The sequence below is a fragment of the Gymnoscopelus braueri genome (assembly GCF_963280865.1).
Source record: "Gymnoscopelus braueri genome assembly, chromosome: 22".
Lineage (NCBI taxonomy): Eukaryota > Metazoa > Chordata > Actinopteri > Myctophiformes > Myctophidae > Gymnoscopelus > Gymnoscopelus braueri.
The window spans coordinates 20842267-20867492 of NC_137624.1; the positions used below are offsets into that span (position 1 = coordinate 20842267).

Consider the following 25226-nt stretch of genomic DNA (forward strand, 5'->3'; position numbering starts at 1 on the left):
ATAGGAGTCTAGATCTTTGAACAATCATATCTCCTTGGTCTTTGGGTCAAATTGGAAAAAAAGAAATATAATTAAAAAAAAATTAAAAAAATCAGTTCACTTAGATCTACGCGATTGGCACGTGGCGGCTTTTAATAGGTTCGCGTAGATCTACGTGATTGGCAGTGAATCAGTTAAGGAACGGTGTTGTGTCCCCTACCTTCCTTCTCTAAGTCCCCTCGGGACCACCTGTGGTAGGTTCCCAGGGGAGGAGGGCCCTGTTTCCTTGTTTTCACTTAGGGGACAGACTTGTGTCTGTCCATTAGTTGAATAAGGCAGACTTGGTCTGTCAGGGTCCTTTTATTAACATCATATACCGCACCCTGGCCCGGAGGGCTGGGGCGCCCGTGAGGCCGAAGGTCACGTCCAGGGGGACGGGGCCTTATGGCTAGGGGGCGTGCGGACCTGAGATTCGGTATGGCTATAAGCCCCAGGGGGGTTTATGCATCCCATAGTGAGTATGTTACGGAGAATTAGACAAGAAACTCAGGGTTACGGATGTAACCCCGGTTTCTTTAGAATTCGGAGTAACATACTCACCTAACACCCCTGTTTGTGTGCATCTGCATGCAGGAAGCGTGTTAAAGAGGATGAGCCACGTCACGCAAGAGGTTTTATACCTCTTCCGGTTTACCGGACACGTGACATACCCTTCTCAGCCAATGAATGGCCCGGGAGTTTATGGTATGTAGCTCTGCATCACGCCAGGGGGCGCTGATATCCCATAGTGAGTATGTTACTCCGAATTCTAAAGAAACCGGGGTTACATCCGTAACCCTGAGTTTTTTGTTTGTTTACTTTTACATTATAAGGATAAGGATAATTCCTTTTAACAGGACGTTCATGAAAGTCCTTGCGGGCTTGTTTCCAATGAGGGCCTGTGAGCAATTAGGGGTTAAGAGTCTTGCTCAGGGACAAATTTCATTTCATCGACACATATGCTGGCGTGGCCTGGAATCGTACCTGGGGCAACCATGGCCTCTGGCTCCCTAGGCGGGCTCACTAACCACTCAGCTATGGCCGCCCCTTATAACCAGAGCCAGTCGCGTAACGAGGCAACAGTAGGCCCCGACGCGAGACGGTCACAGCGGGCCCGAACGCGCATGTGTGGGGTGGGGAGGGGGGGGTGCCAAATAATTGGTGAATTTGCCAACTAGAGCAGTGGTTATCAACCTTTTCTGGCTGTGACCCCCCAAAATAATCATATTTGAACTGGGGACCCCCTACCCTAACAAGCACAGATACATATTGTGAAAATAGCAGATACAAGCTTGTAGATGAGCTATTTTCAAATGTTTTGCCTCTTATATTATTTGACAATTTGTTTAACCTGTTTTTTATTGTATAGTTTGTTGATCACTTTTGATGCAGCAATGGTCTTTTTTTCTCTTTTATTTCTTCTTTTTCTTTTTTTTTATTGAGGCAGTAAAAAGGTCTTAAAAGTCCTTCAATTGTCACTTCACTGTCATCTGGGGACCGTCCCAAAATCATGTGGGGACCCCCCTGGGGGTCCCAACCCACAGGTTGAGAACCACTGAACTAGAGTGACAACACTGCACAGGCTTAGTTAGCAGCGATGGTCTGGTCCATCCAGGCACGCAGCTCGGTGACGCGGGCGTACACACCAGGGGAGTTGACACTGCAGGAACTACTGCCCCAGGAGACTACACCGACCAGGGTCCAGGCTCCATCCTTCTCACAGACCAGGGGCCCACCAGTCACCATGGCAGGAAGAGGCTCCAGAGGCTCCAGCGCAGATCATCTGGTCACTGATCAGGTCGCCCCAGTATTTTTTGCACTGCTCATTGGTGAGGAGGGGGAGAGCAGCCTGCTGGAGCAGGGCAGGGGTGGTCCAATCAGAGGGGTTTGTCCGGCCCCATCCAGTGGTCACACACACCATTGCACCGGGGAAGTTGTCACTAGTCTCAGCCACACACACTGGGGAAACACGCATGCCCAACTTGGCAGGGCTGGCCAACTTGAGCAGCTGGATGTCATAGCTGTATTCTGGGGATCCGTGGAGGGGGTGCTTGAAAGCCTTTTCAACCCTCATGGTCTGGATGTCCTCTGCGCTTGAAGAGCGGTTGTGCTCTCCCAGGATCACACGCGTTTGAATGTATATAGTGCAGTGGGCAGCGGTCACAACCCAGTTCTCGTTGATCAGGGATCCGCCACAGTAGTGGAAGCTGTCGGGAAGCTGCAAGGAGACCTGCCAGGGCCAGGAGTGAGGTACAGCCTCCTCACCGTTGACAATAAAGGAGTGTCGAGTGATTACTGGAGGGATGGCAGGCAAGCCACAGCCATACGCAGTGCCAACAAAGGCAAGGCAGTAGAGAATCCACATGTAGACGGCCATTCTTTCAACTTGACTCTAGCAGGCTGACTGCAGCGTCCTTTATACTGGAACCCGCAGCAGTGGTGTCCGATAAGAGGTTAAGATGTCAACCCTGGTGATTATGAAGGATATGGGTCTGAAGAGCCCTGTACGATGCAGAGGTATTTGAGTTGGAAGGCCAAATATCCAAGTTCGTATAGGCTGCGTACGGCTGCTGGATTTCCTGTTGGGAGCTGGTTGAGGGTCTTGAAGTTTGTAGCCTTATAGATAGATAGAGGGAGTTCTGGGGTAACGCTTATTGCATCTGAATTCATGGAATGACTGCAACCATTTATATAATGCTTGGCTGGATGCTCGTGACATCTTCCTGATGTCATGATAAATCAGCTATCATCAGCATGATGTCATATCTCCAAATTATGATCGTCGTGGGCGGGCTTCAATGACAATCTGTCCAGTAAGGCCCTTACATATTAACTCAAATTAAAACACCTGGGGAATCATCATTGACAACACCTGTGGAATCATGGCCTTACTTACAGCCATCCCCAAATGTATGAAGTACATTTGCTTCCTAAAAAGGCCACTAAGTGGGATCCGCTGAGACTGCAACACTGTCCTCTGTTCCCTGTGGGATGGCTGGCAGGCAAATACACAGGACACTGGTCCTGTGTATTTGTTCTGACCAACAATCGGGGGCGAGTGCCAAATATACTCCACCTACAGTCCCATTAGCTCTCACCTAGCAATTTGGTCCTTCGAGTTGGATAGTGGCACTTAACCCTGCCCCACTATGGACCGCCATGAAGAGGATGCAGAACCAATAGTCCGACCAAGTTGGCCGATCCATCCACCTCTTGGAATTGAGGACTATGATGTAAATAAAAAAAATAATCACAATAAATGCTACCTAAATGAGATCATGGGAGTATTATGGAAAAGACATGTAGAAGCTTCTATTGAGTTACGTTCTATTCAGTTACTTTAAATTCTATTCTACTCTATCGTAGCAAATATGAAGTGTGCACAGTGCTGATGTGATTCAGCAGCTTCTATTCCATTCCATTACGTTCCTGTTAAGACCCGAGGCCGATGCTACAAATGCCTTCTAAATCAGTAGTTTTCAGACTTTCAAGATTTTTCAAAAAAGTTAAAAAATAGCAGATGTACAAGCTCTCAGCGTGGCACAAAGTGTCGCACTGTGAGCTTCGCTATTTTTGTATAGCCAACGCAAAAATCGAAAAGGACACTGATGCTTTCCCTAATATTCTCAGGTACTGTTCGTGAAGGGTATTGCAGGTGGACTGCCAAATATACCCGAACCCATGTACTGCATGTTACACACACACACACACACATTCACCACTTCGCATGGAATATCACTCATACTGTGTAGCCGGACCCCAGCAGCTTTGAACTGGGCACTACAAAGAGAGAAATGGTCTGTGAATCAACAAATGAACCACAAAGAACATCAAGGATATCAGCCTGGCAAAGCACAACACGTCCCTGCAACATTCCTCTCATTAGGTGGGCCATTAATAGCTGCAGGCAGATTCGGTCATTGTTGATTATACAAGGCTTTGACCATGAAATTGAACTAAAAATGTATATATTCCTCTACCCTACTGTTTTCCCCGTGTATTCTATTCCCTTGTCACTGCTCACTCCTACTGTATTGTACAGCTGGTCTCTCCTCTTTGATGCACATTTCACCGGACAGTGAGAGGTTTCACCAGTAGGAAGTAAACGCATGCAGAGGTAAACAATATTCTTCCTAGTTCCATGCCTCACTGAACACGGGCACCCTGACCAACTTGTAGGAGTTGTTAGTGCAGCGACGGAGCTCACCCAGCCTCCCTCCCTCTCCCCCTCTCTCCCTCTCTCTCTGAAAAGGAGCGTTGATGCCGTTTTGCGTGAGCCAGTGTGTTGCTTTTTGGATGGCAGCGTGTTTTGTTTTCTGCAAAACAGCCGAGAAATGGACAAAAGCCTTGAGGATTAAAAATCACAATCGAATTCCGTCACTAGCCTGGCAAGGGTGCTTGGCCGTATCATTGACATCTACCATCCGTCATTCTGTATTTATAGTCAAATTATAGCAAATTCACCTCTCGTTAACCCTGTGGGTGCCTATGGCGGGTATACAGTAGCTATCCCCATGGAGGGGTGTGTGTGTGTGTGTGTGTGTGTGTGTGTGTGTGTGTGTGTGTGTGTGTGTGTGTGTGCGCGCGCGCACGTGCATAATTAAGTCAAGTGAATTAATATGTTTTGGGTATATGAATATCTGTATGAAAGAGAGTCAAAGACAGTTGCGTATTCATAGTCATTCATAGTCATGTGCAGCACACGACTGTTTGTAAAACCACCAAAGTCCTACAAAACAAAGACATGTTTAGAGGCCCTGGCTTGCTGAGGTACAGCACTACAATGTCTGACTACAGCAGTATCATGGCTGAAGAGAATACACCACTATTGCATACACATACTGTATAACAAAACAAGTCTTCACATATCCAGCCTTCATTTTCCCTGGATGAGGGATGTGGGAAAAGGACTGAGGAGGTGATAAGCTTGCACTGGGTGGTTAGCTGCCATATCTTAACTAGGGGTAAAACCTGAGTTATAATAATAACTTTATTTATAAAGCACCTTTCAAAAACAAGTTACAAAGTGCTTTACAATAACAACAGTTAATATACCATAAAAATCTGAAATTAATTGCATACATACATAATACAACATAATTTAAGAAAGAGCTGTGCGATAGAGGTGAGTTTTTAGAAGGATTTCAAGGAGGACACTGAGTTTGCCTGTCTGAGTTGGAATTTCCACAGCCGAGGGGCCCGAATGGCGAAAGCCCGGTCGCCTTTTGTGACAAGGCGAGACTTTGGTACCGTCAATAGGGCCCTGCTGGATGATCTCAGGCAGCGGCCTGGCTTAAGGAGTTAAAAGAACACAGATATATGCAGGAGCTTGACCGTCTAGGGCTTTAAAAACAATCAGTAAAATCTATTCTAAAACTCACAGGTAACCAGTGAAGGGCCGCAAGGACTGGTGTAATGTGCTCACTTTTCTTTGTGTGGGTCAGGAGCCTGGCAGCTGCGTTTTGTATCAGTTGCAGTCTTTGAATATTTCGCTTACTGATCCCTGAATAAAAGTGCATTGCAATAGTCAAGTCTGGAGGAGATAAAAGTGTGGATGACCTTTTCTAGGTCTGCAGCTGTAAGGAAGGATCTGACCTTTGCTAGTTGTCTCAGCTGGACAAAGCAGGACTGAACTACTTTGGTCACCTGGATGAAAAAGACAGCTCTGGGTCAAACATGACACCCAGGTTACGGGCCTTCTTTTTTAACATTTTTGGAGAGGGAACCAAGACTTGAAGTGAGATTGTCAGCTATTTGTGTGTTGGGGCAGGAGGGGGTGGATATAATGACTTCATTTTCATTTTATTGCAGGAAGTTTTTAGACATGCATTGTTTGAGGTCATTGAAGCAGGACTCAATGCCAGTGACATCGGTGTAACCAGGCTTTATGGGGACATACTGTACAGTTGTGTGTCGTCTGTGTAACAACGGAAATCTATATTATGTTTACGCATGATTTTCCCCAAGGGCCAGCCAGTCCAGAGCCACTTTCACTGATACCAACATCGTTTTTCAGACGGCTGATCAGAACACTGAACTTGCCGAACCGAAATTTGCAGATCTACAAGCTCCCAACGCACCGCATTGCATTGTGAGCTTGCAGACCGGCTATTTTTAGCGCATGACACCGGCATGCAACTAAGAATAAATCACCCTTAAGTTCACAGGGTGCTAAACTGGGACAACCGCTGTACTCAAGGAACTCTCCCATGTCAAGCGTGGACTAAACTGGGCCGCCACACACATGGTGCTGTGGATGGTTTGCTAAACTTCACAGCTGAGGAGACACTGGAGTTTATCCCGGAATAAAAGAACCAAAACACAGAGTTGAACATTCCACGGCTTCTGACCAATAAAGGTGAGGCACTCCAGCTACAACTTTCATGTTCTTGAACCAACTCTTTCCCCACACTGTTGGAAAATCCCTGTGGGACTATGGACTATAGTATAGTATTTTATAGTCTACAACTGGTCCTGACCGCATTAAGTCCAATCAGGCTAGTGACCTAACATGAGTTTGACACCCTCTGGACTGTACCATTTTTGTTCTATCATTATATATATATTTATAACTATTTATTCAAGTTTTGATCAAAATGTTATTTTCTCATCGTCTTTCTGAATAAATTGAGGATGTGGGTATATGCGTTTAAAATATATTTCACCTGGCATTTTGCATTTCCTTCTTATTATTCAACCTCAGGCATGGCTGTAAGTGTGCCCTCAGCTGGATATGGTCAGGCAACAAGGAACAAAACAATTAATTCCTGTGAGATACAGTATATTATAGTGGTGGATTGTAGAGAGAAATTGCCTTTTTGAGAGTCAAGCTTTGGTTTAATTACCCACACTTTACATGAATATTTCAGAGCAATATGGTGCATTTAACTATGCACCCCTTATGCCTAAACTGTTTTGCTTTTTTTTTTACTATTTTGAAAGACATTTTAAAATAGTACAAATAGCCGATCTACAAGCTCACAACGTATCAATGTTGAACTATATACAAATGTTTTTCAAAATAGTAAAAAATGCCAAAAAAGTTTAGGCATAAAGGGTAAGGCCCTAGGGGCCCCATTCTGTGGCAAAAAAATCCCTGTTAAATCGGGATAATGGACCTGCGCCGCCCCAATAGGTTATTCTAGCACCTGCTCTACCCGTCACCATTATGCCGACGCCGTTATTTGCGCATGGAGGTGTGCCCGTGGGCGTGTTGTTGCTATATCCCCCACATTGAAATTCTCAACCCACACATGGGTACGGCTTGGGGAGGGGGGATAGTGGATTCTAAAAGCACCCGCTGGTTCATAAAATCACCCGTCAAGTGCACACAGACACTACAATGGCTTTGTGCGTTGGACCATGAGCCGTGTTGCCAGCCTTGGCGAGAAATAAGCAACCGCAGTCCGCAGGTCTATGAAAACAAAAAGAAGCAATTATAAGGCCACATGAGCACTTCAAACTACTAACTAGAGCTTTCATATCCCCTAAATATTTCAGCCCGGCTCGACTAATAATTGACAAATTAGACCCAGCCCAGCCATTTTTCTAAAGAAGCCTTATTTCTCATTAAATCTTGGTAATTCGTTAACTCTTCCAACAGTCTATATTTTATTTAAAAAACAGCTTGGAGCAAATAGGGCTATATAAATATATACACTGCCCCATAACCATTTTAAAAATGATTATGGTATATGTTTCATAGAATAACCGTAATCATTTTTGCAATGGAGAAATCACATCCAATGTTACCTTCTAGGCTACTGCCCGGCCCGCTGCCTGTGGTCTCATCTGAAGAAATAATCCAACATTTACTTTGAGGTGAATAAGCTCAATAGTCTGAAGATGTCATGTTATGGTTTAAACTTTAAAGGGGGCTCGATCTGCTGCTGCGTCATGACAAGACAGCTGAGTGATTTGACCTATATTGCTTTGCGCTGCCCTGTTGATTAATTATTTGGCATCAGCTGTGCAAGAATATAACTATAACTATTTTAAATGGCTTTCATATACTCTTGGGGATCTGACTAATATGACAAGTTGCTTATTGTGAACACAATAGCCTACGCTACAAATTAATTAATATGTGAATTTATTTGGATGTAAAAAAAACTTAGACCCGGTGCCGCCGGTGCCGACGGGCCGGGTCGGGTCCCGTTGGCTTTGGGCTAAAATCTTAAGCACTTAAATTTTTTATAAGATGATCGGATCATAGTGTGATTTTCATTTTGGCTGCTGTCTCATTAAACCCATGCTGCCTGCGGGTGAATATTATATTATAGCCTATATTATATATATTAGCCTATATTATTATTATATTCCCCGCGTAAACGCTACGTTCATGACCCCCCAAAATAACCATATTTGAACTGGGGACCCCCCCATTTTGTTTGACTCGGTTCCACAGATAAATATTGTGAAAATAGCAGATCTACAAGCTCGCCAGGCGTTGGGTGCTCCATTGTGGTCTCGACCCACAGGTTGAGAACCACTGCATTAAAAGCTCCAAGCAAGTTACATGTCTAGTATGTTGTTGACCACGTAATGTAATATTTTTGGTTTAGTGTTAGGCTTCTCCGTGGCCCGCGCGCCTCATTGCATGCTGTCCAAAATAACAGATCTGTAAGCTGTCGACAGACATGACGCAGCGCCGTTGATAGCTTGTATGTCTGTTATTTTGGGTAGGTAGGCGACGCACATACGCATCGCAGCAATGTGTCTGGGTTTGAGAGGCTTTGATTGATGTAAACTTAAAGTTTAGCTCTGTTCGGGATTACTGAACAAAGGTGGATGATGAAAGATAACGGGGACAATATGGATGTAAGTTAACTTTAACTGCGTCACTTCAGAGGAAACTATGGAGCTACTACAGAGATGTTTACACACCCCTGGAATCCATTAGAATGATGGAAATAGAACAATACAGCCAACGTGAGTACATAGGCTATAGACCTTTCCTAAAACTGTCCAATTTATTATACCCATGTGCTACTGTTTGTCTGTGTACCACGTAGGAGCGTTGTCGCAACATGATGTAATTAATTATTTGGGAGCAGCCGGTGTGTACCAATAGTATACATATTTTAAATGGCTTTCATATACTATTCCGGATCTGACTAATATGACAAGCTTATTGTGAACACAATAGGCTACAAATTAATATAAAAATGTATTTGGATAAAATAAAAAAAAAGAAGGAAAACAAGCCCAATGTGGCTTATAATAATCAGACCAGGCAACAGTGCAGACAGGTAGATAGGCTAGAGCATATATTGGATCGGGATGACGGCTAGCGCAGTCTTCTCTTAAAGGCAATGGCTTCTGGCACGGTGATTGGTTTTATCATTGTAACGCCCAAACCACACCTATGCATAATGTAACGGGTAGCTCAGGTGTTTGGCGGGTGAGGGGGGTGCCATAGAATACCGAATTTTGCGGGGAAACGCCTCTTGCCTAGTCCGAAATCCCTAATTAGTGGTTTGTTCAAATTTCCCTTGGAATAGGGCCCTAGGTGCTTTAAAATGAGATTTACCTGTTCAATACCATAAGTAGCCACAACAAGGCTGTCAGATACAGTAAGACACTATCAGATTAGATGGATGTGGTTTACCTAAACATTGCAGTGTTTTTCAAGAGGGAAAACACAAAAGGTTAGATTACAAAACACATCATTCAGGGCACATCCATTTGTGTGCTTTCAAATGGCACTTACACACTCAAACAATATAGCTCTGGAAACCCCCGCATCAGTAATCTGGGAAAACCTTTGCAGAAAATAACAGATCGACAAGTTCACAACGCATCGCACTGCGACGCGTTGTGAGCTTGTCGATCTGTTATTTTCAGCGAGTTGCTAGTATGGAGTCATGAGGGACTCTGCTCAACAACGTATGGCGTTTAAGTAGTTGTCATGGTTTTCTCTCCTCTCTGATGGAAATATCACACTTGCACTCACTCACACACAATGCAAAGAAGCACACATGAGAACACACACACACACACACACACACACACACACACACACACACACACACACACACACACACACACACACACACACACACACACACACACACACACACACACACACACACACACACACACACACACACACACACACACACACACACACACACACACACACACACACACAGTAAATACTGCAGACTAGAATCTTAGGCAAGCCTTGCTATTCAAAGATTAATCACCCTTTGCTACATTATTGATGCCCTGTTTATGTGGAACAGAACAGCCTCTAAATAAGTAATATATTGTACGCGCATATGTGCGCGCGCGCACACACACACACACACACATCTGTCAGTGAGTAAGGTTACCTAGACACGATTCAACTCTAACAGTGTTTCCAATTAACCCCATACAGCTAATAAACTGTCCTGATTAATTATCTCATAAAGGTCTGAGGCGTGAGTGAGTGAGTGAGTGAGTGAGTGAGTGAGTGAGTGAGTGAGTGAGTGAGTGAGTGAGTGAGTGAGTGAGTGAGTGTGTGTGTGTGTGTGTGTGGACAAGTAACACCAGATTTAACCCATTAATACCTGGGACGCATCTGTGTCACTTTTAGATTTCTTTAGGCTATTCAAAAATAGCAGATATACAAGCTCGTAGCGCGGCACCGAGTGCCGCGCTACGAGCTTGTAGATCTGCTATTTTTTAAAAAATCGTGATTTTTTTTGTTTTTTGATATTTTTTCCGAAAAACTGTTAGGATTTCGATTTTTTAAAAGAATCGCCTCAGGTCTTAATGGGTTAAAAACTAAACCTCGTCACCCACTAGTGATGTCTGGCCCCACTGAGGGGGCCACGATATGAAAGTCATTTTCTAATCAGAGCATCGGAGGCTAGGTGCCCGGACCGCAAGGCCAGCGGTCCCGGCCGAATCCTTGAATTTCTGAGCACGGTGCTTGGATCCTGCTGTACACTCATACACAGTTAACTCCTCAGTGTTCATTTCGAGCGTACAGATGTAACCAAATGGACCCTTCTGGGTCCATTTGGTTACATTTGTAAGCTCTAAATGAACACTGAGGATTTTACGGTTTACAGTACCATCAGAAGGGTCCATTTGGTTACATTTGTAAGCTCTAAATTAACACGGAGGAATTGACCGTTTTCAGTACCATCAGTGACAGGCTATCGGGCCACTCAATCACAGAGAAATGGTTGCCTCATCATCAACACATTTCATTAAAAGGTGGATATACTGTAGGTCCTTTCCCGCCGATACTCCCAAAAACTGCACATGCAATTGTCGAATGCTTAACAAATATCTCGCTTTCCGTGCAGCTTGTTATCCTCTCTCGCCCATTAACCAGATTTGGGGTTGCAGCTTCCCCCGAAAGGAAGAGAGCGGAACAAAAAGAAAAGCAAGCACGAGAAGAAACACGGGAAGTGAGGGATGCTAAAACAAAGACGGCAAACAGCAGTGGCCTTTTTTTAAACCACCACCACTCCCCACAGTGGAAGTCTGTGTGTTTGCATTATGTGTGCATGTGTTTGTGTGTGTGTGTGTGTGTGTGTGTGTGTGTATGTGTAAGCACAAACAGTTTACTGCTTACTGTACGAGCGTTGGTACATTTGCAGGATGCTGTGTATATGGTTCACACGCGTATTTTTGGGTGAGCTTGCATGTTTGAATGTCAGTATATAAGGCTTTTCCTGCGCTCTCCCCTCTTATTACACTGAGCGACATTCCCTAAACGGAATGATAAGGATCCATGTTTACACAAGCACCACTTAGCCATACTTATCTGGAGTGGTGAGAGCTTGTACAAAGAGCGCTAACATAATGGCCAATTAGCTGCCGAAAGCGGGCCTGGATGACTGGGGAGGGGGTGTCGCGTGACAGTGGAGTAAAAACATAGAGAGAAGTGTGGGTGTGTGTGAGCAACAAACAGAAAAGAGACACAGTGGACACAGCTACTGTAGATATAATGTACAGTAAGCCTGATTATTTTAACCCATTCAAACTGGGAACGCATCTGTCTTTGGGCTATTAAAAATACAAAAATAGCAGATATACACGCTCATATCGCGGCACCGCGCTATGAGCTTGTAGATCTGCAATTTTTGGGGGGGAAATCGTGGAAAATGTGTATATTTGTGTATCTATATTTGTATATTTTTAAAGTGAACATTTGTAACTCAAATCTTTGCTTCTGGGTGATTCTTAGCCTGGTAAACCCTCCCTCCGGAAATCTCATTTCCATTTGATTTCAGGAGTGAGTCTGGCCTGATCCGCCTTTCTGCAATATTGGCTGTGCTGGAGTTGGGCGGGAGTAATACCGTTGACTGACAACCCCTTCAGCCAATGATAATTTTTCCCCTTCAGCCAATCAGCAGTTCACCAGTCTTAATGTGACGCAACGAGACTTTTGAGACAGCCATACCCAAAATGGGTTGCCTTTTTCGGATACAATGGTGTCACTGCCCGCCCCTACCGGTTCTCTAAATTTTTATTTTTAAATAGGCTTTGTCATGATTAATTGACCACATATATGAAGTTAAACAACTAAATTCTATCCAAACGATATCTTATAAGTAAATTCCGTGCCTCAAAATAGAAGTTAGAGAGCTTTTTGAAGTAAAAAAATAGCGGAGAATTGGCCGCACAAGAAAAAGATGGCTGCCGTTCGTGTTTTGGGCTCACTCGAACTCGCCACCTGATTGGCCAACGTAAGCTGTCAATCACAGAACAATGAGCGACGACGCTGATAGGCTCGGCCGTTTGGCATACACAGCCAATATTGCAGAAAGGTGGATCAGGCCAGACTCACTCCAGGAATCAAATAGAAATGAGATTTCCGGAGGGAGGGTTTACCAGGCTAGGTGATTCTACAAATGTCCTCTAAGTCCTATGTGTTGCAATTATATCAGTGGTTCTCAAAAATGACATGTATTTGGCCGTGGACCCTCATCTGAAAACATTTCGTTCCAGGGACCCCCAGAGGTTGAAACAGTTAAAAATGTACGCTTTAAAATTTTCTAAAAAGAAATCTAATAATATCTCAAGCCTAAAATGTCAAAGTGTGATGAGTTTGTAAAAACAGGGGGAGGGGCTTCCAGTCTGACGTTCATGTCTTTGGTTTTACTCTGACGAAGCACAATGGATAACGACATTCTGTTATTCATTCTCTGCTCCTAAAGGGTCATGCTGGGGCAAATCAAAGAACCTGGGGACAAGTACGGCTGTGTGACGATTATGAAATTATATAATATAAATAAATTAACACTGAGCACTTTACTGTGTACCATAACTGCAAATATCATCAATTCAAATCCAGTTTGTGAGGTGTGTTGCATGTCATCTTGCTCTCTGCATCCTGCTTCCTGTCTGTCAACTGCACAGTGTAATAAAGCCTAAATGGCTCACAATATGTCATAGGGTCAGTGCTGCGTGGTAGCGGTCGCCATTTTTTCCAGGAGGTTAGAGAAAACATTCATGGTGCCAAGTAACCGCAAATACACAGCGACAACAAACAAGAGAGAACGGACAGAGGAAAGAAAAAAAACAAAAAAAAACACACAAATGGACCAGGCAAAGATCAAGTGCAACATTCCTTACAGAGAGAATCTGAACAAGGAAGCAAGGGAGAGTGCTACTTGTATATAAAATAAAGGAAATTAATGGGCTCGATCCGCAGGAACACAGAGTGGCCGGGTGATCTCATCGAGCTGCCGCCTGTCACTTTTCCAGAGGTGTTTCCCATATTTATTCATTTGTTTATTTATTTTAAAGTAAGAAATTATAACTCTGCAATGCTTAGTACTACTAAACTAAAGCACTGAGAGGTCCATTGCAATGAATTCGACCCATTTGAGCCGGACAAGAACACTTGGATGAATCGGTCAGTCAGTTCTCTATCAAAGATACGGCCAAATCCGAATACTGCATACTCCCCACCACACATCCTCAGTCAGTACTCTAGTGTATTCAATCAATGTCTATCTGTCAAGCCAAAAACGCACAGCCATCCAGTTCAGCTCTGGGTGATACTGCCAGGGTTATCTGCAGAATTATATTCTGTCAGACTCTTGTCTGATTTGTCACAGATGCGTGTTAAGGATTGTAGTGCATTGGGATCACACACACACACACACACACACACACACACACACACACACACACACACACACACACACACACACACACACACACACACACACACACACACACACACACACACACACACACACACACACACACACACACACACACCCTCCTTTCAAAGCACACAGCAGATAATGTCAGAGAATTTTGATTTATTTACTCAATACACATTCACCACAATATACAGTATAAACACAGCATGTACTGTACAGACTTAACCCATTCAATCCCGGAACGCATCTGTGTCATTTTAAGATTTCTTTGGCTATTCAAAAATAGCGTGCCGCGCTATGAGCTTGTAGATCTGCTATTTTTGAAAAAAATCATGAAAATGTGTGCACATTTTTGAAGATATATATACATTTTAACTGAAATCTTTGCTTCTGGGGGTCCCTGGAACAAAATATTTTGAGATGAGGGGGTCCACGGGCAAATACATATCATTTTGGGGGTCCTTGACATGAAAAATGTTTTAGAACCACTGATTATAGCAACATGAGTTTAAAAAAATAATAATATTAGGATTTAAAAGACATTTGTAGAATCCCCCAGAAGCAAAGATTTGAGTTAAAAATGTTCTCTTTGAAAAATATAAAAATAGCAGATCTTCAAGCTCATAGCGCTTGAGATTGTATATCTGCTATTTTTGAATAGCCCAAAGAAATCTAAAAATGACACACAGATGCGTTCCCGGTCTTAAAGGGTTAACAGAGATCAGGACAGAACCATAGATTCATTGTCTCACAGAGGTTCGGTTTCATTGACGTTCATTATGTCAAGTTCGCGCCAGTGCTCTTCAGTGCATACACAATTTCAAACCAGGGGAAATTAAAGCTACTTGATTTATTGAATAAGATGCTATTTTCAGCCAAAATGTTATTATATATATATATATAATACAGTAATATAACCAGCACAACTGCAGTGGCTGGAGGTGGTTTCCCTACTATACATCTATTGATACATTTAGACCCTGGTGTCAGGTAGGACACCTACTGGTTGACAATGTCAATAAAGTTATTTGAAGTAGACGGCGCATCGGATTAGACACTAGATGCACCACCATCTTCATTGCAGTTCTCCACTGAACCTTATTTACATACGTATATACATACATACAAGTTACACACACACACACACACACACACACACACACACATATATAATTACTGTATCTGCCAATGGGAAACATTTTTTGGGTTAAAAGTATTAGAGATATTTCAATATTAATGGACCTTGGCAACACAGAATTGGATGATATTACTTTGAAACATAGTGAGAACCAATTCCACCCCTCTTTGTGTACTAACCCAGCATTCATTATAATTTCATCACGATCACACACATACACACACACACACACACACACACACACACACACACACACTTTAGCCGTGCAGTAAGGAATATGATGTAAAAACCAGAAATTCCATTCATACTTCAAATCCAAACCAGAGCTACTACTGTCCCCTGAAAATGTCCCAGCATGCACACTGTTCCTCTGCACTGACAACACCACAGTGAGCAGGGCTCTCTGGAGACACACTAAATGTTTTCCCACAAGAACGACACGAGAGTACTGCTCTCTCTCTGTGTGTGTGTGTGTGTGTGTGTGTGTGTGTGTGTGTGTGTGTGTGTGTGTGTGTGTGTGTGTGTGTGTGTGTGTGTGTGTGTGTGTGTGTGTGTGTGTGTGTGTAATTCTTACCCATTATTGATACACCAATAACTACTGACATCATCTTAGCAGTCAGCTAAGTTCCCACAAGAACGACACGAGAGTACTGCTCTCTCTGTGTGTGTGTGTGTGTGTGTGTGTGTGTGTGTGTGTGTGTAATTCTTACCCATTATTGATACACCAATAACTACTGACATCATCTTAGCAGTCAGCTAAGTTCCCACAAGAACGACACGAGAGTACTGCTCTCTCTCTGTGTGTGTGTGTGTGTGTGTGTGTGTGTGTGTGTGTGTGTGTGTGTGTGTGTGTGTGTGTGTGTGTGTGTGTAATTCTTACCCATTATTGATACACCAATAACTACTGACATCATCTTAGCAGTCAGCTAAGTTCCCACAAGAACTTAGCAAGAACTTAACTTAGAAAGAATGAACAAGTCTTGTTCATCACCATAAAGACTTAAGTTATCGTTTTGCCACAGTACTGTATTCATGCTATTATGAAAAATAAACAATAGTCGATGCGATGCGATGCTAAAAGTAAATAAGTTGGCATAGGGGTGCTGGTGGGCCAACAACATGTCAGTTGGGGGGACCCGAGTTAGAATCCGACTCCAGTCTTGTCTCGTTTGTCTCACATCTCTCTCTACCTTTGGTTTCCTGTCTCCCTACATTTGCCTATCTAAATAAAGCAGAAAACGTGACACATATATCTTTAAAATAAATGAAAAAAGAAACAAAACTTAATTACTTGATAATGGCACATTCAATAGGCCATTCCATTACTATACATTGGTATACTGTACATTTATAAAGGAGGGTCAAATCGAAGCCCTTGACAATAACGATCTAAAGACGCAAGGACTACAAATGATTCAGACATCTTTATTGAGCCCAAAAAGGTCAATTCATTTGCAGCTTATCCAGTCCATACACACCACACAAAAGACTCACAGGCAAGGTACTGTATATATCAGAGGCAACAGATCTAGCCTCACGTGGCCAGACAACATCACTGCGTGGGCATTATTTTTTTTGCAATGGCAGATTGGTCAGGAACCAGGCTACAACAGATCAACATACATAGGTCAATACAGAGAGACAACAAGCAGCATTAATAATATAAAACATTTTTGTCGTTTACGGTTACATAAACCGAGTAAAGACAGAATTAACAGTCATTTAAAATTTCTACTGTCGGCATTTAATAGCCCGTTAGCGGAAGGAATGAAGGACTTAGTGCAGCAGTTTGTTCTCCTAAGGGGCACATCATAAAACACCAGCCTGAAGGCATTACAATGAATTCAGTGGACACAACATGGTCTGGTTATTACATCACTATGAATTCACTGGACACAACATGGTCAGGTTGGCTAATAGTTCATTTCGCTTTCTGGGCCAGAACTTTGCTGGGCTCCAATCATCTCGGAGCAGACTTTTACAAAACCAGATTTTGCCTATTCTTGTCCATAGACAACCCATTAAACCAGCAAATAAATAAAGTTAAAATACTTTTCAATGAATGTTTGATCAAAATTTAATTTGATATTTTCATGAGTCTGTTGCCTACATTTGAAAACTGACTCTGTGTTTACATCAAATTGGAGTTGAGAGAAGACTATTCCTTGGTACAGTAACAGTATACTGGCAATCTGAACATCCTCGTCATCTACTGCAGTGGTTCTCAACCTTTTCAGGCCGCGACCCCCAAAAAGAATCCTATTTGAACTGGGGACCCCCCACCCTGATAAGCACTTGTAATTGTAGGAGTTGAAGCATCATTTAGTCATTTAGTTTGACTCGGTTCCACAGATAAATAGTGAAAATAGCAGATCTACAAGCTCTCAACGCCTCTATCCAACATTGCGAGGCGTTGTGAGCTTCATATTTAAAAAAAATGTTGCCTTATATTATTTGACAATTTGGCTAATGTTTGAGCAGTTTTTTAAGTATAGTTTGCTGATTACTTTTGGTGCAGTAATGGTCTTTTTTCTTTTCTTCTCATTATAAATTTTTTTTGGGTGTTAAAAAGTTCTTAAATTGTCACTTCCCTGTCATCTGGAGGGGTCCCCCCCTCCAAAATCCTGTGGGACCCCCCCTGAGGTTCCCGACCCACAGGTTGAGAATCACTGTATAATGCTGGCTTTGAGTTCAAATGAACTTTATTGATCCCGGAAGGAAATTCAGATGTTCCGTGCAGAAAATAATTCCACAAGCTCACAGTGCATAACGGCGCATTGTGAGCTTGTAGAGCGGCTATTTCTTCATGCGACACCGGCGTCCAATCTAAGCATCAGAGCCAAAAACCAAACCGAATAAAAATAGAAAAGAAAGAAAGAATACTGAGCGGCTGGTTACATGATTCCTGTTGTCCTCTGAACATCAATGAACTTATGCCCACCACACACACACACACACACACACACACTAACAGTCTAAGAGTCATGCATGAATCAACCCACACTCTGGACAAACTACCGCAAAGTTAAATCCAGTGTTCATTTAAACTCTCACAGTTAAATCAACATTCTGGATGTTACAGTAGCTGTGCAATAATGACTTATTACTGAATTACAATGTCTTCTTCAAATGTCCATGAACGTATATACAGTATATATATAAAGGAGTTCGGATTATTCCCTTTCTGAACATGAAATGCTCTAAACAGAAGACTCCATCACAGTAAAAACAGACAATGCTCATATATTAATAGAAAAAGAGCAATACCTTTGTGCACATCAAGCTAAGAATATAACAGTCTGTAAATAGAGAAACAGTCAGAAAATACCACGCCCTCTAGACAGCCATATAGTGCTAAAGACCAGTACAACAGCCTTACCAGTCTGCTCAAGACAGTTTTTTTTGTGTACACACATCAATAACAGGAATAAAATCTGCCAGTCCAAACCTCACAATCTGATTTTCTTTGGTAGCCTAGGAAAGTAAAGCTAACTGCACCTAAATAAACTGAGTGTCAGCAATATAGAGACCACATGACAAACAGGACAAAGTAAATTCTAATAATGGCTTTAACTTGCAGCCACTGGTCCCAACTTCTTACTTAGATGCACGCACGCACGCACAGACACAGACACACACACACACACACACACACACACACACACAGACGCCTGTACCACGCACTTCTTCCTCATTAGTTTGTACTCAAATGTTAATTTAAAGCAAAGAGAAAAGACAAAACCACAACAAACCAACATAATCTAGGATGCTCCGTATTTCTCCGTCTCTCTACCTCTCTTTCTCTCTCCAATGCCAAACGGGGAACGGGTCAAGGGGACATCTTCATGGCACCGGGCAGAGGTTAGAGAGGAGTCATGAGAGAATGGACTGTTTGTCTTCTCTGTGTGCATGTGTTCCTCCTGTCTGTGTGTGTGCGTGCGTGCGTGCGCGTGTGCGCGTGTGTGTGTGTGTGTGTGTGTGTGTGTGTGCTGTATACACACATGAGTGTGTGCATACATGCGTACACGCGCATGTCCCTGGCTGCAGGCACAGTTACGCAATCACAGCATATAGGCTAGTGAGAAGATAATTAGAAGAACGCGAAAATGAAGCGGGCCCAGAGTCAGCCATTCACGACTTCTTTTTATGCTCACATCGGCGCTGTCGGGCGGATCCCTTGTTATGTCCAAAAGGCGTTACTTTTCAGGAAATGGATCCAATGTAGTTATTATTTAGTCGCAAGCTAATTTTCGCTTCTTTTGCTTGCCACTGTCATACGATGAACTATAACATCCGGTATTGATTCATGAAAAAGCTAAAAGATTAAATATGGAGATACAAGGTTTCTGCCCGACGGCGGCAACATGCCAGACAATCTCAAGGTCAATGATCTAAAGGCCAAAGGTTTTCACTGGGAGGGCTGTAATTAGAAAACTCAATTACCTGTGGTTGAAAATGGCTTGGGAAAATATATTCTATTGCCGAACAAACAACAAATGTATCCTGAAAACAAAACACTTTGTTTATGAATGAAGGTCTTGGACACAGTTATGTAATCATAAATAGCATAGTCAGTAAACAGAACAAAAAAGAAAAACATGAACAAAGCAACATTTACTGTCGTTTTTCACAGGTTTCACAGTCGTACAACAAAACCAGCATCTCGTGTGAAACATTACAAAAAGGAGGATCAATGTGTCAACCAAATTGTTAAGTTAGGATATTACTTTTCATACTGTACAAGATTACTTAATAAATAATCTAAAACATCCAAGGTTATAAAGAGATCTCTTAAAACAAACCACCATATTCTATTTATAATAATGACCTTGTATTGTTTAGATGTTTTTTTAATACATATATCCCACAAATACTGTAGGGCGAGTTGTGAACTGGGACTAGACCTATTTACTTTCTTTTAACCGCTCTTTTATTTAATGAGCTTTGCCAGTCAATCAATCAAACTAAATATAGACGAAGACAACTAAACACACTATCACATAACCTTGAGTATTTACACCAAACACCCAGAGGGATATATTACTGTATATAAAAACATTTAAAGAGGCTAGTACTGAGCGCTCACCTCAGACTTGTACTAAAAAGCAGCAGTCAAGTGGTCATTTTCTGTTTTGTTTTTTTATAAAATATTTTTGCATTCATCCATTCATTTTTCTTCTTGCAACATAGTGTCTGTCACGCATTGCATGAAAGGTCACATTGTTTCACATACTGCTTCTCAGTACAGTTAAGAACAACACGTCTCAGTTTTGTCCTGTCTTTTTGGCAAAATAAATTAACTACCACTCGTGAAATAACGTCCAAGCTCATTTCTCAGAAGGTAATTATCAGTCCTTCCACTGATTACTACACATCAGCCGTGTGTATCTATGTCAGATGATGTTTACAAGTTTAACTCGTTTAAATACCCCGCGGGACTATTTTGTTCTCATTTTAACCTTCAGTCCCTTCTTCTTTCCCCTCCTCTCCCTCTCTGACTGCCAGCTGTGGCCCATGAAAGCATTGATGCCTGCCCTCTGCAACCTCCAAACCAGAGAGAAATAGCGGCGGTACATCCATCACTTGCTTTTTTTCTCTTTCTTTCTTTTTGTTAAATCTAAATAAACACTTCTGCCAACTTCAAAAAGGTTCACATGCCTTACAGCACAAGGATTCCCTCAGCGCTCATATTATACATGACATGTATTCCCAACTGTAAGTTCCCCATGGTCGTATCCAGATCCTCTATAGTCTTGTCCGACAGGTCCCAGGGAGGCCTTCTTGGTGTTCGTGACCCCTAGATCTCCACGGTTGCGCTGCAGACAGAAGGAACAGAGGCGTTTGAGGCCTTTCCGGAAGGCAGAGTTGGAGAGGCTGTAGATGAGACAGTTGCAGAAGCTGTTGCTGATCGCCAGCCACGTAGTTAGGAACGAGGCCGCATGGTGATGGTAGACACCTCCGCTTTCTAAGAGGAAGTAGAGGATGTAGGGCAACCACAGGATGTAGAACACACTGGTGATGCGGAACAGCACCATAGCGTAGCGTTTGTCCGGGCACTGCTGATGTTGGGGTTTAACGCGTTGCGCCGAGTTGGGCGACTGACCTTGTTCTACCCCACTGCTGTCTTTGACCATTGCCACTGATCCCACAGCAGCCCTCTGTCCCTCTGGTGGGGTCTGCTGGGGTCCGTAGCGCGCATGGCGCTCGCTGATCTCCCGGGTGTGCTGCCGGCAGATCTTGAAGATGTTGGCATAGGTGAAGCAGACGGTGAGAGCCGCGGGCGCGTAGAGCAGCGCCACGATGAACGACGTGAACTCCGGCCGGGTGCTCCACTCCATCGCGCACTCCTCCATCACGTCGCCGTGGTAGCCCGGCTTCCCCCAACCCAGGAAGCACGGCAGGAAGACCATCGCGGAGTACAGCCATATGAGGGCGATGCAGCAGCGCATCCGGCACGGCGTCACCAGGGACGCGTAAGTCAGAGGCCGCGTGATGGCGACGTAGCGGTCCACGCTCACACACGCCAGGGACACCATGGACACAGACTTCAACACGGACACCAAGTACACAAACACCTGGCAGGTTAGCCTGGGATCGAGCTCCAGGTGATGGAGGAGGGACAGAGATGGGAAGACGCAACTCACTCCTACCAGTAGATCGGCGTAGGCCATGGTCTGGATGAAAGCACTGGTGCTGTGCTGGCTGAGCAGAGGGGCACAGTGGAAGACAAAGATCACCACCAGGTTACCAGAGATGATGAGGACGGTGAGGAGAAGGATGATGGAGACTTCCAAGAGGCAAATGTTGAAGATGTGAGAGTAGCCTACTTCCAGCAGGCAGAAGGGAGCAGATGGGTTGGGGGGGTCTAAACCGGCAGAGCTCTGATTCAATGGATCGAGGGTGGAGTTCATCATCTTGGGGCGAGAAGGTGCATCCAAAGGACCCCAGAAGGGTATATTGGGGGAACACCAGAGACTATTGTGTTGATTGTATAGTTGGCTGGTTTCAGCCCGACAGCAGATGTTCGTGCAGAGGTTTCATTGTGAGATCTGTGCCCTCTGTAACGTCAAGGGCTTGGAGCCAGGGAAACCCTAGGGTAAGGTCCTCGCGGCAGGCGGAAACGTTCTTTACACGGTTCGAAAAATCCCCATCATGCACATGAACATAAATGTAGATATACACACACAGTCCTATTCTTCTTCCTCTTCCTTGTGGGAACAAAAGCCATAACAGAGCGCTCTCCAACTCAAAAGGCGCATGCCCTTTGAGAAAAACTGTTTCAGTCCAAGATGTGCTTGCAAAGCCTCCGTCCTTAGCCTCCTATAAAGTCAAGAGACGGCACCAGCGTCTGCTGTTCCTGCGGAAAGCACAGCTTGAGAGAGCCATCTGTGTGATGACTTCAGTCCATCCAGTCACATCAGCTTCCAGTGGACAGGCAACATTGTGTAATCCGCCACGCATTAGGGAAACACTGGACTTCTCATTCCGTTCTCTTATTTCCCAACTGTCCCATCTATACTGTAGATAGATTGTCCGTTTTGTCCGTTTCCTTCCTTCTTTCTCTTGCTCTTCCTTCACCCGTGTCCTCTGTCCTCGTCTGGGCTCCTGCCCGGTTCTTGGCGGTGGAAGTGCAACGCACTAGACTGAACTGAGAGGATGAAGTCAGATCAGAAAGGTGACTGATGCTTCGGACGAGACAGAGTCTGCACACATGCACCCACACGCCCACCCGCCCGCCCGCCCGCCCGCCCACACGCACAGCCTGTGTGTGTCTATCCAGAGAAGCAGCAACAATGTCTGGAGTGGAAATGAGGGAGGTATAGGCATTCCAGTGCTGGGAGAACCCCCTGTGTTCATTTGCCTGCCTGCCTGCCTTCCCTCTCTCTCTCTCCCCCCGTGTTTTCTCTGCTTCTCCTTCTACAGAGACAGTGGCATAGACGCCCCTCCCCTCCTATCGAGCCCCAACCAATGACCAGCTGCAAGGGCACGAGTCTGCCTCCAACCCCTCCCTCTTCTTTCTTCTCTCCGTCCGCATGTTCCTCTCACACACACACACACACACACACACACGCCCCTCTTCCCATCCATCTCTAACTGTACACACACAATTCTAAATAACACACATACACATATTTTTTAACCATGCAGCAGTAACCATCTCGTATTACAACAGTGACTGTGGCCATACTCGTTCTAAAGCTATAGGCCTATTACAGATAGACACAGGAAGATAAAGAGAGAGAGAAAGAAAGAGACAATTGAATTGAAATTGAGAGAGAGGGGGGTGGGGGGGATTATCAGATTATCTGAATTTGTTCTCCATCTACTGTATGTCATAATGGCGCCCTGTTTTACCCAAATCACCCAGATGTGACTGACTTTCACCCTTGACAAGCTCCAAATTTATATTTCTCAAAAACACGTTTAACTGCTTCATTAAAATTGGATGAATACCAAACATTCAAATAGATATATTTTTGGCCGAATGAGCCTGGTTGACAGATTTCTGCAAAGCATATAATACAATACTGCTGCATTCTCTGAAGTGGAGCCAGGCTGCATAATGTTCTTTCCAAAATACTCTGTCCAGCAGCCATTACACTTAGTCCCAACAGATAAGGGAGGAACTGGAAAATATATAGTAATCCCAAATTCTAGGTTTAAGTGGAAATGCAGTGCTTATAGAGAAAGGTGAAAGACGCAGCTATAAATCTATGTCTCTCTAAACCCATTAAAACCAGGAAAGCATCTGTGCCATTTTAGATGTTAGTGTTAGCTTGTACATCCACTATTTTTGAACATTTTTGAAAAATCTGGAAAGTGTTTGTGTGTGGGGGTCCCTGGCTGCATTATGTCATTACATTATGTCACTAAAATGAATGAATATCTATTTTTCGACACATTAGACTGTTTGTAGCCTGTCCCCTTAAAGGAGAATTCCGGACAAATTAAGTGTTATCTTTGATGTCTCGTTACTCACCTAACGACATGAAAAGTGGCGTTCTTTTTTTCCATATATTCCCCTGTCGTCATTTTTTAAACCCCCTCCGTTGTCATAATGGGAGCGCGTGGGTAAGGGAAATTCGTCTATTATTACCGACGCAAAGTTGTTTTTTTCTCTACTAGTATTCATAGTAGAGTCCCATGATAGTCAAACATGCGTTGAAACTATCTGCGAGGCTGCCGTCAATGGCGAACGATTTAACACTGGTTGCTTCTTTCTTCCAGAACCTGGCAACTCGTGTTGCCAGAATCTGGAAACAAGCAACCAGTGTTAAATCGACAGGGGAATATATGGAAAAAAAGAACGCCACTTTTCATGTCGTTAGGTGAGTAACGAGACATCAAAGATAACACTTAATTTGTCCGGAATTCTCCTTTAAGATGGGGGGTGTGTCCATTATCCCCGACACAGCTGGGACTTGATTGTTTGCTCCCTATTTTAACCTGCCTATGTCTGCACTCTTCATACCTGATGAAGACCCAAAGGGGTTGAAACGTTGTGTGAGCCTTAAATAAAATTGTGGTCGCTGGAGCGTCAACAGTGTGCGGACTCCCTCTTCTTTCTATGGTCCCTGGCACAAAACATTTTCAGATGGGGGGAGTCCGCGGCCAAATACATATCATTTCGGGTATCTGTCCATCCATATATGGGCATATCGGTCAGATCTGCGGTTCTGGACAACCGGATCTCCATATCACAGAATGCCTATATATGGGCATACAGGATACAAGTGAAATTGGACGTGATGAGAAAAAGAAAGAGCAGCCAAAATTGGAATGTTAGACAAATAGAACTGAAGCTGATAAATGATAATGTAGTTCTCGCTCCTGATTGGTTGGTATACCGACCTGAAATAGTATTTTCTGTTTACTAAAGAGGTGGAGAGATGGGAATACCCCTATTACTGAACAAATACTCAATGGCAATGATTGCTATCGGTACATTT

The 25226-nt window shown here is 43.6% G+C and overlaps 2 protein-coding genes and 1 pseudogene across 4 annotated transcripts in view; all 3 read right to left on the reverse strand.

Moving 5' to 3' along the window:
• Nucleotides 1-25226, reverse strand: part of rabgap1 (RAB GTPase activating protein 1) — a 123607-nt gene that overhangs the window by 34542 nt on the left and 63839 nt on the right. The gene's annotated exons all lie outside the window — the stretch shown is intronic.
• Nucleotides 1603-2395, reverse strand: LOC308078210 (chymotrypsin A-like; annotated as a pseudogene). The gene has a single exon. The product of its transcript is annotated as a chymotrypsin A-like (transcript).
• Nucleotides 16719-22977, reverse strand: LOC308079092 (putative G-protein coupled receptor 21). Its single transcript, XM_080420432.1, has one exon. It carries the CDS (start codon nt 22188-22190, stop codon nt 20967-20969), a length of 1224 nt encoding a protein of 407 aa, XP_080276558.1. The 5' UTR covers nt 22191-22977; the 3' UTR covers nt 16719-20966.